The following is a 20,236-nucleotide window of genomic DNA, read 5'->3' as shown; positions in this document are numbered from 1 at the left end:
AGGCATTGATGTCCTCATTGTTTCACTTTTGCAAGTACCATTGATCACTGTGGCTTTATAAAAAGCACTTACTACCTTATAAGGTATTTGTGTGTGTGTGCGTGTGTGTGTGTGTGTGTGTGTGTGTGTGTGTGTGTGTGTGTGTATTCAAACACACATATACAGACGCAGACAATAATTGAGAACGCTCTATATTTTTAAACAAATCTGCTTTTTTAAATCCTGGTTTAATCCTGGTTCTGCTGGCAGAAGGCTATGCAGAGCAGCAGGTTGCTTCTAGGTTCAGTATTTCTAAGAGAGCAGTACACAGGAATAGAGTGAAGCAGGAGACACTGGGAACGAGCAGAAACCAGCCAGGTAAAGGGCAGAGGCGACTTCCTAATGGCAGAGAGGACAGTCAGCATGTGCAACAGTGCCTCATAAACTGCAGGATGACCTCAAGTGACCTTCAAAGGGAATGGGAAACATTAAGTGCAGGTATGAAGTGCACAGCTAGGAGAGTTCGTATCAGGCTCCTAGAAACGGGACTGAAGTCCCATAAAGCAAGGAAGAAGCCATTTAGCAATGAGAAACAGAAAAACTAGTTTCCAAAAAAAAAAAAAATATTCACAGATGCGTTAAATTCAGAAAAGAGGCTCTATATATACATGTATCTGTGTGTGCGTGTGTGTATATATGTGTACACCTCATTAAAACTGCCAAATCTATCTGGTTCTTTACCCTATTTCACCCAGAGCAAATCTGCACGTTTTTTGTATTTTTCACTTTTAAACATTTCCCTTTGCCAAAGGTGTATGTATGAACTGCAGGTAGCAGAGGCCTGATGGCTGGTAAGCCCTGAGCCTTCACGTCTGTCTGTCTCTACAGCCTCTATCTGCCTTCCTTATAAAGGCACATAAGATGAAAATACGAATCCGGTCGATCCAAAGCGGCACCGTGTGTCTCTGGCCCATATAAACACGGCTGACTGCGGTGAACGTGTGGGCGGGGGAGCGAGACAGGAACCCGTACAGGTTAGGAAACGGTGACGTGGACACGCTCAAAGAAAGACAGTCAGAGAGAACAGGAGAAGGTAGACTCGTGCCACAGGTGAGGCGAATCCACATCGCTATTGTTTTGCGAATTTTTAAATAACTAATAGAGGGTCATTCTGAAGGCATAATGCTATTTACTTAATGGACTTGAACTGCAATACTGCTTTTCCTGATTAAATGGTATTTTTTATTTTGCATGATACAGAATGACAGCTGATTTTTCTATTCTCTAATCGATTTTTTACTGTGAGCATAACTGATATATAGCACTTTGACTGTTGTACATTAATCGTTAAATTGCCTGCTTGTTGACTGAAGAATGGAGGTACTCTTCTTCGCCCTGTTCACGCTGGTGCTACTGGACGGCATCGGATCTCTGCTTGCCATGGTAATGATCTCTGGCCGCTTCTCTTGCTGTGCTCCTGCATTCTGCCTGATGGCCCCTTAATGCTGGTTCTTGTCGGTTTCTCTTAATGCCCGGGACTGCAGCCTCGCAGCATCTGCCCAGACATCTGCCCTCCAGGTAACTGCAGAATCACTTTTATGAATGTTTCTGTTCTTTTTAAACATATTCTTCTGTTTTGTTACCTTCTTTTACTTGTGTTAAATTTTATATCTGAACTGCTGCTTTTGTCTTTTTTTCTCTCTGTACGCTCTAAGTTCACTGGAAGTATGACGCTGAGTAGGGTATCTAATGCTCTATCACAACCACATCCTTAATTATTATGCACAGGGCTACCAGAAGTGGTGTGATTTCCTGTTATTGTCATTCTTTCCCTTAACTGGGTTCTCATGCACTGTAAAATGCAGCTCAGTCCACGGAGACGGTGTTTGACTTCATAGTGCACAAACTGGCTCCAGGGGCTCATGTTTTTGGCCAATGTTCTGGGTTTGCATGCTCAATTCTGTCTCCTGCCTCCAGGAAAATACCGGTTAAAATGTGCATGCGCTTCCTGCCCCCCGGACACCTTCACTGCTTTCAATAATACAGAGAGCAGATGCATGCCCTGCTACCGTGACTGCAGAGAAGGTACTGAGGATGCTGTTCCCTATATCGCATTCTGCACAGTTTCTCCTTTTCCGGGCTCTGCCATCTGTGTCCACCAGGGGGCGTCAAATACCCCCCCCCCCACAGTGTTTTTTTTTTTTATAACAAAAGACACTGATTGAAGTTAAAATTCAGACAGTTCCTTGATTTGTTTCAAACCGTCTCTCTCTCTCCCTTCTCTCTCTCTCTCTCTCTCTCTCTCTCTCCTGATTCGGTTTATTTTTAAAGCAATATCTGTATCTGAATCAAAAGGAAAACTTTAGAAAGCAAATTCAGGCTCACGGAAGTATATCTGCAGCATGAAAAATTAAGTTGGGCAACCCTTAGTGGGTGCATTTGTTGTTGCTGTTAATTCCAGGAAATGCCTCTTTTCTCATTATTAATGGTGGAATGACGTTCTGTGTATCTACTAATATACACTCACATTTTGCACTTCCCAAGCCTTGAGTGGGTGTTAGAAGCACAAAAACAGCTGTGAGTTGCATTGTTTCCTCGTCCTTGTCATCTTTGGCAATGAGTAGAAAGTGACTTCTGAAGACAGAGCTAAGTGTTTCCTAAAGATTAGTATTTATAGAGGAAATGAAGGAAGTGTACCGGGGTCTTGGCTTCTTCCAGGGAGTCTTGGCTTTCTGGCCTTTATTATTAGTAATAATTGGTGTCTTGGCATGTTTTTTTACCATGTGTTGTATGTTGTAAAATTGTAAGCCTTTGTACTATATGTTGTTTAAATTGTAATCCTGAGTGTGTGTCTTCCTCCAGATTTACACATGGAGATTGTGAAACGGTGCAGTAACACATCAAACACTGTGTGCAAGTGTCAAGATGGCTACGCCTGTGTCAGGAAGGACTCCCAGAACTACTGTGAAGTTTGCGAGCCTCAGCCGTCTCCTTCAGGTGTGTGAAAATATTATTTTCCTTTCACCTTATGCGTGGGTGTACATATCAACAGCTGTGTGATGAAGGTGCTTGGCTAAAGGGCCTCAGTGAATTGTTTTTAAACTCTTTTTTGTTTTTAACCCTTTTATGACAGCCGTACAATTGGGGTAGTATCTATCAGCATTTTATATTATTAAATTAATTGATACTCTTTGCCCAAGTCTTCCCAACGCAGCTCAATCGCTGTTAGAGAATTATAACTTTCTTTGGGGGGGGGGGATTCTGCCAATGTTGTGTAGCTTCCCTTCTCCAGAAAGTTCTGGAGGAAAGTAGGAAAGTAGTCTGATGAACTGGAGTTTCTAAATTGCCTTGAATATGTATGATTTTTTTTCTCCAGTTTTCTAAGTTCATATTTGTTTTATGCACCATGTTCACATCCACATTCTATAATTCTTTTATGCCCTGAAAAACTCACTCCTACTGAAGCTGCTGAAACATCTGATCCCTGTGAGCCTGGTGCTTTCTACAGTGAGACTTTTAGAAAGTGTGAAAAGTACAAAAAGTGAGTATTGATGAAGACATGGGTGTGTGCCTGTAAATACTTCCTGATCAGGGACCATAGACGTATATTCACAGTATATGTTTATATACGGTACTGTGTAAAATTGTTAAGCCGTCACAGAAAATGTTTAAAGCCATTTACTTGCATAGTAAGTGTATGACACAGTTTAGAATTAGAATATATGCAGGATATGAAGAATTTCTTCTTCAGCAAGTTACTGATATCCTTCTGGATGGCTAGAAGAATCATCATTATGGTTCGCTAACCCCTCCTCAGAGGCATCCCGGCTATTCCATATTTTAGCTAAATATCGTCCCCAGCTCGCATTAATTAATAAATTATTTAATTAAATAAGTGAGTCGGTGAGGTATTGATTAACCAAACATAGTAAGTTAGTGGTGGACTCAGCCAATGCAAGAGTATATTGGGTGGTTACTGCGAATACTGGGGTGACTTCAGGAGAGGTGCTGGAAAGACACAGCTGTCACACTTTGACAGATGTAATATTATAGTGTACTGATGATTATCTGTGTTGCTCAGCTGTACCTCCCTTGGCCTAAGCGTTGTGACTGCAGGAAATTCTACCCACGATGCAGTTTGTGACAGGCCTACAACAAGTGCAGGTACAGCTCATGGTGCGTCTACAACAGTTGTTCCTGTCTCTGCTCATTTGTAGACACTGCTGGCCGTAACAGTCACCCTTTGTCATAGACTGGCTCACAGTGCTGCCCTCATACAGCTTCCTGTCTCCTTCTGAGAGGGCTCTTTACAAGCCCTGTAATGCTGGCTCAGTAGATATTTTGTATGCTCACTTTTGTGAAATTTTAGGAAGGCTAAATGAGGGAGATATTACAATTTATACGCAATTGATTCATTTTATTTCATTTGAATTGAATTGCAGAGTATATTAATCCAATAGCACATGAAACATCTTGCCACTGGTGAATGTCTAATCTGAAACGTCTGGCATTTTAAAACATTTTTTAGAGAGAGACCGAACATGGCTTGGACCTCACACCCACCCAGTCAGTCAGTTAGTCAGTTATCTAATTGTACAAACCATGCACCTGTTCTTATTTTAAACCAGAAAGGTGTGCAGGCTCCTAATCCTAGTGTAAGTACCTGACTATAAAATTCTCTCATTTTTTTCCCAGAACATAAGATCGATACAAAGTGGTGGCACATCCTGGTTGGAGTTTTTACACTTTTTCTGTGTATAGCAGTTGTCCTTCGTTTTTTCTGGAAGTTGGAGGATGGAGCATGTTTAAAACAAAGTAAGATTAATTCCCTCCATGTTCCCATTCCATTCAGAGTTTCATACTGCATTACTGACAGTCGTGATATGGCTAACCGCAGTGTTTCTCAACCCGGCTATCGGGGACCACCAGACATTTCACATTTTTGCTCCCTGTATTTTGCAGTTATCAAGATAAGTACACCGGATGGCCACATGGTATGTGTGTGCTTTGTGTCATACTATTATTTAAATCAATATATATATGTAAGTATAATCATCACCAAAGTGGTTTCAGAAAGGAAATCATTCTCCTCCTCAGGATGCCAGCAAGGGTTATGGAGTCCTCTGTGGCCAGACGGCAAACTACTGTGGGACACCAGGAAATGACCATCAGCCGGACAGCCGTTTGAACACCCCGCTGGGCCCAGATTCAGTGTCCCATGGAGCCGGCAATCTCGGTACCCAGTAATCCATGATCACCTCTCTGATGGTGCATCTTAGCAATCCGTGTTCAGTGCTTAGGTCGATAGTAATAGTGATAGGATAGTACTTAGTACTAGGATAGTATTAATACAGGGCAGTTCAATGCTCTCAGGTGGATAGTAATAGTGATAGTATTAGGAAGACATAGCAGTTTCCTTAATGCTGAATTCGCAGCTATATAGTTAGCATTTGGCATCAGAATGCTGTGTATCATTCTAGCAAATGTTTGAGCGAAATAAAATACCTGAATAAACTTTCAGTGCTGGATTCATTAAAGATGTTGTTAAAAAAAAAATTATAAAAGTTGTTCATTTACTTGGATGTGTCTTTAGAGTTGACCAAATCTGGTAACATGGTTGATCGTGGTGTCTTCCAGGTCCCTTTCATATTTATAGTGCAGGGACGGTTTTTGTCAGCCTTCTGAATCATGTTACTGGCTTTGAAAAAGAGGCAGAAGAAGACAGAAAGGGTGAGAAGAAGGGCGACGACTGGTTGGGACCGACCCCCGTGCCATCCTCTCCCCCTGTGCACCTCTCCGAGGAAGAGAGGGATGGACAATCACACAGCATTTTCTTTCCATCCCAAGAACAAGGAAAAGAGACTCATTTATCTAAAGAAGAGAGGATGTGAATTGGTAGATACAAGTGGAAAGACTCCTGGTCCAGGTAATCAGCATAACTACCATAGGACATGTAGTAGGATATAACTACAGCAAGACTTGTGTTTTTCTCCATCTGGCTCAGATGTAAATATGTCTATTGGAATTTAGTTCTGTGTAATGTTTTATAGTATTGTGTGAAGATTTCATTTATAATATATTTTGTATTTATGTTTCTGTTATAAAATTAATAAACAGATTTTTACAACCCCTTTTGTTTGTCACATTTACTTAAAGTTTTTAAACACAGAAGTTGACCAAAAAGTTTTTTATTATAAAAAGTGGAAAAAATATATATAAAAGAGATTGATTAGCCAAATGGGGCAGCATGGTGGTGCAGTGGTTAGCACTGTTGCCTCACACCTTTGGGACCCAGGTTCGAGCCTCCGCCTGGGTCACGTGTGTGGAGTTTGCATGTTCTCCCCATGTCGTCGTGGGGTTTCCTCCAGGTACTCCGGTTTCCCCCCACAGTCCAAAAACATGCTGAGGCTAATTGGAGGGGCTAAATTGCCCAGAGGTGTGCATGTGTGCATGAATGGTGTGTGTGTGTGCCCTGCAATGGGCTGGCCCCCCATCCTGGGTTGTTCCCTGCCTCGTGCCCATTGTTCCGGGATAGGCCCCGGACCCCCCGCGACCCAGTACGATAAGCGGTTTGGAAAATGGATGGATGGATGATTAGCCAAACATAGTATGTTAGCAGTGGGCTGAGCAAATATAAGGTGGGATGAGTTAATATAAAAGTATAAATCTAGGATTTACAAATCATAGTAAAACGGACTTATTAGCAGTTAAAATTTCAGACAGCTGTAACTCTAAAATATAATAGTAGCAGGTAAGCAGCGTTCATGTATGCCACTAGCCATAGTGTATACAGTGGCTTGCAAAAGTATTTGGCCCCCTTGAACTTTTCCACATTTTGTCACATTACAGCCACAAACATGAATCAATTTCATTGGAATTCCACGTGAAAGACCAATACAAAGTGGTGTACACGTGAGAAGTGGAACGAAAATCATACATGATTCCAAACATTTCAAGGCAAGGATTTCAGTCTCTAGATGTGCAAAGCTGGTAGAGACATACCCTAAAAGACTGGCAGCTGTAATTGCAGCAAAAGGTGGTTCTACAAAGTATTGACTCAGGGAGCTGAATAATTACGTACACCCCACTTTGCAGTTATTTATTTGTAAAAAATGTTTGGAATCATGTATGATTTTCGTTCCACTTCTCACGTGTACACCACTTTGCATTGGTCTTTCACGTGAATTCCAATTAAATTGATTCATGTTTGTGGCTGTAATGTGACAAAATGTGGAAAAGTTCAAGGGGGGCGAATACTTTTGCAAGCCACTGTACATGGAGTGTCTGTAGTGTGTGATTCTGTCAGTATGCCTCAGTTGATTGTCTTACTTCCTTCGTGCTTTTCTGTGCACGACAGAAAACAGTCCACTGTTCACTGCCTCTAATGTCAAAATACAACCCCTCAGACTTCTCAATTAGTCATCTGTTGCAAAACTCGCACTCTCAGCTAGTAATTTTCAGTGTAACAGGTTTCCAGTTTTCCACACACTTCCTGAATTGGCTTCTGGACATCTTCCTCTTCCACGTCCCTGGGAATCCTGAGTCCTGTCAGACCAAAGAAATGGAGGCAGGTAAGTCTCATTGGTTAAACGTCAGTGAATGTCATACAAATTGAAAGATATTTTCTCTTTGTTTTCTACATATATTTTTGTGTGTAGTATGCAGTCAGTGTGATGTTAATGGGGAAGCAGTTCACCCTGTTTAAATTTTGCTAATACAGAGTTTATAAGTAGTTAAGTTTTTAAGTTAAACATCAAGTAAACCACCACTGACCACTAGCTCTCCACTTGCTCAGGTGGCACCGCGAGGCGAAGTTGACACCAATCAGGAACACAGATATGCACACACATACCACACATAGAAACAACAATGACTTTTCTGGGAGAGAAAGAGAGAGTGAAAAAATGGAGCAGTTCATTAAGAGTCAAATTAAACAAAGTCCAAAACAGAGAACACCTTAAAACATATTCAAAAATTTGCAATACTGTTGTTCCGCTGTTTGGAACTTATTTCATCCCAAAATACAAGCAGTTTTAATCACTATATTCATTATATTACTTTGAACATTATTATGATCACCATTTTCAAATTAGTTAAGTACTACAAAACTAGTAGATCTACGTGAAGAGCCATACCTAACCAAAACTGTTTACCTTCCTTAACTGGGCTTACAGGAGCTGTGTGTACTGGGGAAATCTTTGAAACTTGGGGAAAAAAACACACACAAATAAAAACACTTAAACTTTTATGTTTTGAAAATCAGATATTTAGGGCATTCATCAGTGGCAAAATGTTTTTTATGCTATTGCATCAATATATTCTGCATATATTAAATTCAAATGAAATAAAATGAATCAATTGTGTATAAATTGTAATATCTCCCTCATTTAGCCTTCCTAAAATTTCACAAAAGTGAGCATACAAAATATCTACTGAGCCAGCATTACAGGGCTTGTAAAGAGCCCTCTCAGAAGGAGACAGGAAGCTGTATGAGGGCAGCACTGTGAGCCAGTCTATGACAAAGGGTGACTGTTATGACCAGCAGTGTCTACAAATGAGCAGAGACAGGAACAACTGTTGTAGACGCACCATGAGCTGTACCTGCACTTGTTGTAGGGCTGTCACAAACTGCATCGTGAGTAGAATTTCCTGCAGTCACAACGCTTAGGCCAAGGGAGGTACAGCTGAGCAACACAGATAATCATCAGTACACTATAATGTTACATCTAGCCATCCAGAAGGATATCAGTAACTTGCTGAAGAAGAAATTCTTCATATCCTGCATATATTCTAATTCTAAACTGTGTCATACACTTACTATGCATGTAAATGGCTTTAAACATTTTCTGTGACGGCTTAACAATTTTACACAGTACCGTATATAAACATATACTGTGACTATACGTCTATGGTCCCTGATCAGGAAGTATGTACAGGCACACACCCATGTCTTCATCAATACTCACTTTTTGTGCTTTTCACACTTTCTAAAAGTCTCACTGTAGAAAGCACCAGGCTCACAGGGAGCAGATGTTTCAGCAGCTTCAGTAGGAGTGAGTTTTTCAAGGCCTAAAAGAATTATAGAATGTGGATGTGAACATGATGCATAAAACAAATATGAACTTAGAAAACTGAAAGAATCATACACATTCAAGACAATTTAGAAACTCCAGTTCATCAGACTACATGTGTTTGGACTTTGGGAAGAAACTGAACTTTCTGGAGAAGGGAAGCTACAGAACATCGGCAGAACCTGCAATCCCCCCCCCCCCCGCCCCCCCCCCCCCTTCCCATGGAGGTGTGAGGCAATTACACCTGGAATAAAAAATAAGAACAGCAAAGTTAAATTGGAAATGGGAAATACTGCATGTATGTGAAATGTAGTTTCACACTACTTTTAGATGAAAGCTGTCATATTTAATTTCTATACTGTTTTTCTGTAATCAGGATAATTGCATTACCGAACATCAAAACTGCTAAGAAGGAAACGAACACAGAGAAGGAGAAGGACATCTCTGAAAGTGCAACTGAAAGTTTGGCTGGCCTACAAACCCCAAATGAATAGCATGGAGTGATTAGGTGTGCGATTTCACTGCTGCCCAGTGCGTTTTTCCACACTGTTATAAGTACAGGCAATGGTGGTAAGCAATGGTAGTAGGTAGGTTCACTTGGTGACCCTGTTGCCATACGGTCCCAGAGTTGTGGGTTCTCCTCATGTTGCGCAAAGTAGTAAGAACAGGGAAACCATGGATCTGTTGGTGTGACGTCACGTGACACGTTTAGCTATTGGTCATAAAATCTCAAATTTTGCAAGTGTGAAGTGCATCTCTCTTTCGACGTCTGCCAGTTGCTGTTTTTCTGGTTGAGTGCACTTAATGGCCAAATCCTCCAGTGATGAGGTTTCACAGAGAGATCGTGCAACATAAAACCTGTATTATAAATAACCAGTAAATAAAGCTGTAAGGGAAGCATCCAGGATAAGCTCCAGGCCCCTGTGACCCTGCATGAGACAAGCCGGCATGAAAAATGGATGGATGGATGGATGGATGGATAAAGCTGTACGGTTTGTGCATTAATTGATTAAAATTAATTGTTCTAACCCTAATCCTATTAAGTAAGCATATTTCCTGAACCAATTCAAAATACAAACAAAGTTTTATCATGTTAAAAAAGCATTATGAACAGCAAAACTTAACTCTTAAAATCAGCTGAAGGCAACACAGCAAAATAAGATGCCTGTATCCAAGTATGTAGACCTAATCCATTTTAACCCTGTAGCTTTGAAAATCATGCACCCTTGTCTTAAAGACCACTTTACCATGGACTGACACAAAGTTTTTCAGTTTCAGACGTTTTTCAATAGCTTAATTGTGCATTTAATGCATTAATACATGCTGTATTTTTAATTAAGTAGTCCGTTACTTCTAAAGTACCTTAACAGCTGCATGCCGCTTAGGGTGAGAACAAGCAAAAGTATTGGTTCTGTGTAAACACAATGCAAAGCACTTCTTATACAATAATTTGCTCCCCTGCAGCATTACAAAATAAAGTGACAGCAATGCGATGAGCGGCGGGGGGCTCCGCACATCAGCTGCCAGCTGTTTTCTTGGAACCCACGCAGTCTGACGCGGTACCCGATGCATCAATAAAAACAGCTAAACACGGGGTTTGAAATTCACATGGCATCACTGACACGTCGTTTAAACCCGAAAATTTTTACGAATTTCTCTATTAATTTCCTTTGTAGACGAGGTCATTATAAATCACGCGTGTACCTTGACGAGGTCTTTGAAGTTAAATGAACAAACTGGACTTCACATATCAGCAGTTTGAAGCTGGTAAGCGAACACAGAGTTTTACCTTCCGGAGGTGTGTCTGGTGTCTCGCTGGTTATACGCTTGCAGTTTGAACACGCTGTGTCTGTGCACCGGTACCCGGGCACACACCCACACACGGAATTACTAGTCGAAGTGCAGTGTAAGACGTACATCATATCTGCAAAGACAAATACGAAGATGGTATAAAATGCAGAGTAAATGTAGTATGCTGTACAAATGTGCGTAAGAAAGAATGAAATGAGACACAGGAGCGTGACTTGGGAAGACGTTGAAAAGCAGACATAATACATCAACTCTGTACAGTATGACTCATTTCAAACCACCATCTTAAGAGTTTCGGGCGCTAATATCGAAATGTGACTTTCACATCGAACTGCTTACTTAGCAGTTATTAATGAACACGGTTTCTACTTTCTCCTTTTAATTTTTTTTGTGTGCATGTCTGTGTGTCTTATTTTCTACAAAGATGTATTTTAACGTTAACGTACATTTGCATGCTATGGTAGTCCTATTTATAATAAGCTATTGCAGTGAATCATTCAGCACTGACGACCGATGATTTGTGCGTTTTTTAAAGCTCTCAAAGACAGTAATAATGGCTTTCCTGTTTCTAGTTATCGGATGTACTCAATCACAATTTTACTTAATTCCTTTCTGTCTGACTGGAGCCCACCCTTCAGAAACAGGGGGAAAGTCCCTTCTCCAACTGTCTCATGCACGGTGTTATTTTTTTTTTGCTGAGACTTTTAACATTCTGCTTATGTCTTGTAAAACCTCTAAAGTTTCTTTTTCAGGTAGGCAGAATAATTTAGTCACTAAAGCAAACTGGTAACAGTGGTCTACTGACAAGAAGAGAGACTCAAGTTCGAAACTTTTTTTTTTTACGCATGCATACTGTGATATAGTACTTACATTTCATAGTGCAGTCAAAGCATGTGTGACATTGTCTTTCCTTGTTGTATGTGTCCATATAAAATCCAGGATTGCACTTTTTGCATTTCGGGTTTGGGGATCCTCCCTTACATGGGTTCTCTAACCTGTATCCTGCAATTTGAGGTCGTCGTCATAATTATAATCAGCAAAGTCTTACGCGAGGTTACATTTTCACAAAGCAATGTTGTATACACACATGCACACACACAACTGTGATCATTAATTATCTGAGTTAAACTTTAAATATGCTTTAACAATAGCTTAATATTAGAGAACACCATCAGCCAACAAGGAATACCGCACAGAATTAATCAGAACACAAGCATTAAACATTTGTTTTGTTGCATAAATATGAATAATTACCATGGAACTTAACAGCTATGAATGTCTGCCACTTGTTGAATTCAACAAAAATATATAGTATATTGTATATACACACGACACAAAATATTGCTCTGATAACAAAGTTAACTTACTTAACACTTACCTGGCTCACAGAAGTTACAGCATGTATTTTCTTGGGGGTACTGTGTTTGGTTGTCACACTGTAGTGAATTGCTAGGATAGGAGACAGCAAAGCAGGTAAACAGGAACAGGAAAAAGGTTCTGAAGACTCGCATCTTGATCTGTAGCTGCCAGAGAAAGAAAGAGCAATTAGAGAAAGACCACTGGAGGAAGATAGTCCTTTCACCAGAAACAAAATCAGCTATTTCACTGTCTCTCTTTAACAGCAAATCCTGAAGGCATATCTCAGCTACAACAGCCTCATCCTGACACGTTATGGCACTGTGCGAGATTCATCAAGGCATCGTGCTGAAGTTTTACTGAAGCGGCTAGACAGACCTAAAACACTTACGAGAAGCAGAGGCAAAATGAGATCAAATGAGTTGAGATGGAGAGATGTGATGGACTAAGACCGATGTTTCTGACTAAAGAGGCAATGATATGTTAACCAGCTTTTGTGAAATGTCAAAAGATGAGTCATATGTAGAGTTTTAATCACCTTTCTGACGACCCCCATGATGGTATATCTCTCCATCTGTCCTCCTCCCCCTTGTTTTTAATTTTCTTTCCACTGCTCCCCAGCTAAGCTGGTATGTACGGTTTCTGTGCTGACATGGTAAAAAAAAGCTACCTTTGGGGTAATACGTCAAAATTTTGACACCAGGAGACTTAGTTGATATTTCTTGTATGCCTGTTGTAACACAACTCTGGTTGTCTGTATCTTTTGCTGTCGTGTTCGGTCTTTGAACTCTCAGTCTCACCAGACGTATTGACTATAATCCTCAATTCAGACTATGTGCTTTCTGACTGTGTTTATTGAGACCCGTGTTAAGTCACTCATCTCCTTCGGTGGAACTAATCTACAAGCCCACTGATTTGCAGATTTGCTCCGATAAGTCTATTAGGCTACTTCAACTAAAGCCTGCTAGCGCTTGTGGGACACTGCCCACCAGCACGGGCTCTCCAGACGTCTCTGTCCTGAGGTTTTCTCTCCAGCTGGATCCAGGTGAAGGCAAGTGTTCTTCTTGCCTTGGGACATCCAGGATAGACCCTTGCTGGTGATGCTGTTTATGAGCTGATTGATTTTCTGCCAAAGCATCATTGTTACTGATGACGTTGGATCCACAGGATCCTGCTTAAGCAGGTGTTGATGAATGTTCATATTTTCTTGATAGCTGGTCCACTTCACTGGTCCATAAAGGGCTGATTTAACATTGGTGACCTTCGCTCACAGGACGAGTTAATCGGAATGTCGCTTGACTTGCAGGAATGCGGCCTACACTGCCGATCCTTCTTCTTGGGTGAGAGTATATGCCTCCTTGTTTGGCATTTACCATCAAGGTCGATAAATTACTCTACCTCTTCTACAGTCCAGAGTTGACTACAATCTGATTGTGACTCTTTATACTCAATTGATTTGTTGAACCCGAATTTTTGTCTGGATTTTTACTTTCTGGACATGAAATGTCCACCACTGTTGTAGTCTCACCTTTCAGGCTGACTAGGTCAGTGCTGTTTGAGTTGGTATAGAGGATCTTGAGGATACTAATGTTAAGACCAATTCATTGCAGAATCAATATTTAATGGATTAAGTAACTTAAGTAACATTAACTTCTTGATGAGTTTCCATTCTAGCAGCTGTTCAAGCAGTTAAATTTTACCTCAGTTAGTGCCTGTTGGCAAGACCATATGTAGTGTTTAACTGCTTCTCTTGGTCAGGGTTGGGGGTGTTATACGGTGTGCCCAAAGAAACACATGGCACAAGAAGCACATGCAAACCCCACACATACAGAGTGGGGATGGGATTTGAAACCCCAGTGTAATGCAACAGTGATAACCAGTAAGATACTGGGTCATTACAACTGGAAATGGTCTATTGAAACCTCTATATAAATAAATGAGTAGATATCCTGTCACCTTAAAGCTGCTGATGACGGCATATTTCTCTGAGAACTGCTCTGAAAATCTCACCAAGAAGCGAACCACACTGACTCAGAGGCAATTGAGTAAAGCCCACCTACCTGAAAGAGTTTCCCCCAAAGCTGAAATATGATTTCTTATAATCATTTATACGTATGATAAGCTTTCTTATTGTGAATACTGTCATTCACGTCAGTGTTGACTATGACTATGTGATTTATGAATCGAATAAAAATGTGATATTTACTATATGTTTTTCAGAAATTTTTTGACAACATGGTAACTAAGTGGGTGACACTGCGGTTGAACTCCTCCTGGGTGGTACTTCCTGGAGGCAGAATGCCGCAGACAAATAAATGACAAAAAACACTTTTTTAATTTGAAAGCATAGTTATTGTAGAACAAGTATATTTCTACTGAGGCATATGCTGGTGCATCATCGTAGACAATTGTCACATATTAGTCAGGTTCTATTTATCTCAGATTCTGCAATGATGTTCAGTTCCTGGCCAGCTGTTCAAGTAAATTCAACCAGTTTCAGTATTTGCATACTGGAAAGGAGGAAAGGAGCCTACATACATAACCTGGAATCGGTTATTGGAATTGTGGCTTCAAATAAATAATGCTTTATACTGATCTATTGTCATAAATCATAGGTTAAATGATAGTACACTAATAACAAGTCTGCATATTTCAGAATATTTAAATGACAAGTCTTTGTTGTGCTAAATCAGATATAATAAATCACTCATTTAACTGCCCTTGCTTTACACTGCCTATATAATCACAGACCTTACAATGTATCGTAACATATGTATGCTGTTTGAAGCTGGTGTAAGTGATTCATCAGGGTGGACATCTGAACAGATGTGATGGGGGGCACCAGTTGCATTATCAGGATGACAAATTTAGGGGTGGGCAGGGATTGGCAAAGCTTGTTGTTGGGGGGGGGGAGTGGTGTAAGACTTTGCAGCATAATGATGTGGTCTTACAGAATGATGTCACCCTATGTTAAGTCACATTAGGCCATAGCTTTGGACTCATCGCTATTGAAAGTCCTAATCTGTTCTGATATCTTATATACTGCCATAGTAATTGCAATCAGTAGAGTGTCACAGTGCAACTCAAAAAACATGCAGCTTTTTTATCAGCAGCTACTCAAACACTTTTCTGCCCAAACATACTTTCTATCTCCAGATCTTATTTTTCTATTTTTAAAACCACTTCCGTTTGAGCAAAGATGTCATTCACCTTCACCTTTACTTGCAGTAAATGATCACTTATAGTCAAGATACTTCAAAATATTTCTGGGTCAAAACAAAAGACACTTCTTGGGTGGTTGGATTTGTAAAGACCCGAAATTCAAATTAACTGAGACAAATCAATGTTGTTAAAAAATGGATGCATGGAGAAGTCAATTTTACATTCACTAAAACTGAAATGTGACAGCGATTAAACAATACGGAAATCAGTAAAATAAGCTTTATACAGAATGTTGGGAAAAATTACTAATTTTTTGAAAACAGATTGTCTTTCTAGAGATGAACTGATTAAAATTTTCGGTAAGTAGTACAATTGTATTATAATACATACTTAGTAGACCAAGTCAAAAAGTTCATCTGAGGCTATTGACTTCATGTATGCTAACCTTACAGAATTGTAAATGAACTGTATGGCTGTTACATGAACAATATTAAGGATATTAATGTTGAAATACTAAGAACTGAATATAAAGAACAGTGTCATTTATTGAAGCAAAACTTCTTCCCTGCTACTGAAGAATGCAAACAAATGTCTTTAGTTTTATTCATAAATCGAAAATAACTTTACCAAACATTAGTATGTGTTTAGGAAACTCTACAATATTTGGAATAGAACTGATTTTGTGCTTGTTGGCTTGCAATTCAGTGACACCTTTGGGGAGCCAATTGGGGCAGTCTCATTTCTTAGCCCTGCATAACTTTATATAAAATCTAACAAAAAAGTACATCAGACTAACACTTTGTTTAGGTCTTGTTTTCTTTACTATACTATTTTCTTCATCTGAGTTACCCGTATGATAAATATATTTTGGTGCATTCAGAAACTGGGACACCAAAACTCAAAATAAATGCTTTCCTTGAAAAAAAAAATGTTTATGAACTGACTATGTGGTGCCACCAGGGAACCTGGGCCGCACAGTGCGTATTTTTCTTCTCATTTTACAGGTTAATAAATAGCACCAGTATAATACAAATGAGGAAGTGTTGCTCGTGACCTTCTGCAGTGCACACGGACAGTTACTCGAATCAAGTTTTTAATATTTTTTCTTGAAAATGCATGTGGGCTGCTTACTTAACTTTTTGAATTCATTGCAACAGCTTTTTATTTCTACGGTGCGTCATTTAATGTGGCAATGTTATTATCGCGTGGTAGCTTATGTGTTAATTGTGCAAAATAAGCTTGATTTCTGATGGCTATGTTATTTTCCAAAGCTGCATTTCTTAGAATCCTATTCCAGCAATGTTATATTTAACATAAAAATAGAAATGTAATTATTTTACTCAAATTACCGACTGTAGTCGTCTTAAAGTATTTGTAATCAGTACAATGTGGATTCTCTTATATTTATTTATTTATTTTTAATATATTAAATCATTATATTTTTAATGTATTTTAATCCAATTCGATATATTAAACGTCCCAAGAGGAATATTATTTATAATTGTCACTTACTTTGTTGCCCTTCCTTATTGACTTTCTGCAAGTATCCCATATTGATTAAGAGTTCTCTGGCACCATTTACACACTCTAAGTACAGGGTTATAATAAGTTTTTCTGCGTTTTCATCTCGCGCCCCAAGAGGGTCTAGCTGCAGACTCCTGTGGAGTGGAGCCTCCACCGGAAACACGTGATCTTTAAGGACGTAAAGTGGAGCTCCGGTTAGGGTTAAGGTTAAGGTTAGGGTCTGCAACACAGAGTTGAGGTCACGTGTTTCCTGTGGAGGTGACGTATTTCCGGTGGAGCCCCACTCTACAGGTGTCTGCGGCTAGACCCTTCTCTCTCGCATTTGTCCACGTTCTTGTGCGTCTTTGTGCGTTTTTCATGTTACATTCATTTTGGCTGTCTAATGAAAAAGAGGGAGTTAAACACTCATACAAACAATTTGGAATGCATTGGTATCCATTTTTCATTGTCATCAATGAGCATGATTGCTTTCTATGCGATGTATGATGTTCTAGCGAACATCTGATTAAAAGCGTAACGCAACGCGCATAGTGCAAATGAGCCGTTACAGCAGGGGTGTCAAGCTAAGCTACACAGAGCTCCGGCTCTCAAGGACTGGACACCCTGGCTTTCATTAAATCAACACACAGATGGTGTAACAGAGCGGAACTTGAATGCAATGGCTGAAGGCCAGGGGAGTAATCAAGCGCTACACAGTGCACAACAGTTGAAAGTTGTGTGTACCTATATGAAAAACTCCAGTTTTAAAATCCTATCTAGCCTTCTTGGCTATTTTAAGAAGAAAACTCAAGGTAAATCATTGAACATAGGTATTCAATTCAGTTCAAGTAGGCTTGCTGTATTGACCATATGTGACCATAATTGACCATACATAACCATAACAGTATGACCAAAACACACTTGGGGAACAAAAAAACACACATGCTATACAGGGATAAGAAAAAAAAGTTTTCTGTTTTGTCACGTGTGAGAAAAGACTTTACATGTGAGTGAAACGCTTGTGTGCAAAGCCACTCAAAGCAGCCGTAGTATGACACGAATTTACACTTAAATTTTGATTGTTAATTCATGTCATACTACGGTTGCTTCTAAAGGCTTTGCACACAAGCATTTCACACATTTGTATAGTACCTATGTACTGATGACAAGTGATGTGACAATAAAAGTCATTTGATCTGATGTGATCTTAATATCTATATAAATCTGTATTGTCCATGTGGAGACCACAAACAGCACAGCCAGTAGAGGCAGAGATGATTATGATGAGCTGCTGCAGTCAGCTGAGCCAGACGTCACAGCTGAATATGGTGTTTATGTGTGTGTGTGTGAGAGAGAGAGAGAGAGAGAGAGACAGAGAGAGAAACAGAGAGACAGAGAGCGAGACAGAGAGAAAGAGAGACAGAGAGAGAGAGAGAGAGACAGAGAGAGAGACAGAGAGAGAGAGACAGAGAGAGAAACCTGAATGAGATATTTGTATTACCATGTATATCATATATCTATCTATCTGTCCTAACCCAGTGACCCATCTGTCCTGCATTTTCTGCACCTGCTTATCCTGCTCAGGGTCGCGGGGGTCTGGAACCTATCCTGGAGGCTGCGGGCGCAAGGCAGGGAACAACCCAGGATGACCATGTAGAGCTTGTGAAATGCAATATGATCTGGGATTTGGAATGTTGTAATATAATGATGTAGCATGGATTTTCTGTCTTTGAGGTTCTAAATGTGAGATGGGGGAAATGTGTTTATTCTGATTAAATGATAATTGATGATAAATTGTACTAGTTATATTAAAAATTCAATGGCTGAGTGCCCCAGTTTCCTTGGACATTACATGGGTGTTGATCTTTCAAGAATAAAGTACAACCTGTATTTTTTTTCTTCGCATTTGTGCTGTAGGTTGAGGGAAATTTTAAGGAAGGTAATTTTTAACCACTTTATTATTACATTAATTTACAGAGCGAGTGCTTCACCTAAACTTTTAAAGTTGCTTCACATTATGTCTTCTTAGATACAGCAAAAATATCTCTATTTTAATAAGGTTATACCGACAAACACATCTCTGTATGAGATAACATACAGGTCTGGTTAACAAAATCGGTTGAGGCCTTGTGCACTTTACACCTTCTGTTGCGGTCCATTCACTGGCTGGGCCAGATGATGGCACAAGTGGGGTGTGCTGGAAGGGTCACCGCTGTAATACGGTCATCAGGGACCCCCAGTCCACATTGTTGCTCCCTCCCAGCAGGAATGTCTGTGGGTCCCCAAGGAAAAGTTTGGGAAACTCTACTGTAATACATGCCACACAGGACAGCCTCAGTGTTGATTACTGTGTTATCTAGTACAAGGATATCTAGATGTGATGGCATTACGGCACTCAAGCAACCTAACTGTATGTCTTTGGACTACAGGAAGAAACCAGGCAAGCACCACACACGCAGGGCATGGGTTCAAACCCCCAAAGCTGGAGATAGGAAGCAACAATGCTACCTATTGAACCATCCTGTCCCGCGACCCAGTAGGATAAGCGGTTTGGAAAATGGATGGATGGATGAACCATCCTGTCAGCCACGGCTCAGCACAGGTTTTTGGGGTGTACGTTGAACAAATCGCATGAGGACTGAAGCCACAGGTGCTCCTGCAGCAGATGTCAGTCTCTGTACTGCGCAGGTAACAGCTGCCTCGCTATAGCTCATGTTACTGATGACAGAGGACATTGCGAAACAAAGCATTTCCTGTGACAAGAAAGCATGGATTGGGTAACAAAGTGGTTCTCAGCCCAGCTCTACTCGGCATACATTTTTCCCTGTGAGAACAGAACGGTCAGGCACAAATGGGATGTCTTCATTTTGATACTGGGCATTTTTATCCTAGTCTCAGCCGATTCAAATGATTCAAGCTGAAGTGGATTTATTTGGTTTTTTTTATTGTGGATATAAAAAGTCTACATAGCCATATTGAAACTATATGGAAATAGTTGGTCAACACATTGAAATTAAAAAACCTGTAAGGCCCCCCTTCCTTTGTGGAAGCAGCAGTATGTTGTTATTAATACGAATATGAATATGAAGTAACAGGTCAAAATTTTGACAGCAGGAGACTTAGTTGTTATTAATACGAATATGAATATGAATATGAAGTAACAGGTCAAAATTTTGACAGCAGGAGACTTAGTTGTTATTTAATGTGACATACAGTGATTGGTGTTCTTACAGAACGATGTCACCCCATGTTAAGTCACATTAGGCCATCGCTTTGGACTCATCGCTATTGAAAGTCCTAATCTGTTCTGATATCTTATATACTGCCATAGTAATTGCAATCAGTAGAGTGTCACA

At 40.1% G+C, this 20,236-nt stretch overlaps 2 protein-coding genes across 9 annotated transcripts; one reads left to right on the top strand and one right to left on the bottom strand.

Annotated features, from left to right (window-relative positions):
* Nucleotides 1-1,002: 1,002 nt before the first annotated feature.
* On the top strand, nucleotides 1,003-6,106 carry si:dkey-260g12.1 (uncharacterized). 3 transcript variants are annotated; one of them, XM_049025569.1, is made up of 11 exons: nucleotides 1,003-1,089; nucleotides 1,353-1,422; nucleotides 1,524-1,557; nucleotides 1,957-2,064; nucleotides 2,842-2,976; nucleotides 3,445-3,520; nucleotides 4,061-4,155; nucleotides 4,675-4,794; nucleotides 4,942-4,973; nucleotides 5,077-5,215; nucleotides 5,617-6,106. In XM_049025569.1, the coding sequence occupies exons 2-11, from the start codon at nucleotides 1,354-1,356 to the stop codon at nucleotides 5,868-5,870; spliced, it is 1,062 nt and encodes a 353-aa protein (XP_048881526.1). In that variant the 5' UTR covers nucleotides 1,003-1,089; nucleotide 1,353; the 3' UTR covers nucleotides 5,871-6,106. The 3 variants fall into 3 exon arrangements, with proteins under 3 accessions (XP_048881526.1, XP_048881528.1, XP_048881527.1); XM_049025571.1 differs by having other exon boundaries at nucleotides 1,004-1,089; nucleotides 4,061-4,143; XM_049025570.1 differs by lacking the exon at nucleotides 1,003-1,089 and having other exon boundaries at nucleotides 1,096-1,422.
* Nucleotides 6,107-6,151: 45 nt separating this feature from the next.
* Nucleotides 6,152-17,040, bottom strand: cd27 (CD27 molecule). 6 transcript variants are annotated; one of them, XM_049025573.1, is made up of 9 exons: nucleotides 16,890-17,040; nucleotides 12,238-12,382; nucleotides 11,730-11,861; nucleotides 10,840-10,974; nucleotides 8,946-9,048; nucleotides 8,569-8,663; nucleotides 8,115-8,183; nucleotides 7,753-7,857; nucleotides 6,152-7,524 (listed from the first exon to the last, which is right to left on the bottom strand). In XM_049025573.1, exons 2-9 carry the CDS (start codon nucleotides 12,368-12,370, stop codon nucleotides 7,427-7,429), a joined length of 870 nt encoding a protein of 289 aa, XP_048881530.1. In that variant the 5' UTR covers nucleotides 12,371-12,382; nucleotides 16,890-17,040; the 3' UTR covers nucleotides 6,152-7,426. The 6 variants fall into 6 exon arrangements, with proteins under 6 accessions (XP_048881530.1, XP_048881531.1, XP_048881529.1 ...); XM_049025574.1 differs by lacking the exon at nucleotides 16,890-17,040 and adding an exon at nucleotides 13,205-16,675; XM_049025572.1 differs by lacking the exon at nucleotides 16,890-17,040 and adding an exon at nucleotides 12,607-12,890.
* Between the last annotated feature and the right edge of the window lie 3,196 nt (nucleotides 17,041-20,236).

Source organism: Brienomyrus brachyistius, chromosome 9, assembly GCF_023856365.1.
Source record: "Brienomyrus brachyistius isolate T26 chromosome 9, BBRACH_0.4, whole genome shotgun sequence".
Lineage (NCBI taxonomy): Eukaryota > Metazoa > Chordata > Actinopteri > Osteoglossiformes > Mormyridae > Brienomyrus > Brienomyrus brachyistius.
This window is presented reverse-complemented; position numbering and strand designations above follow the sequence as displayed.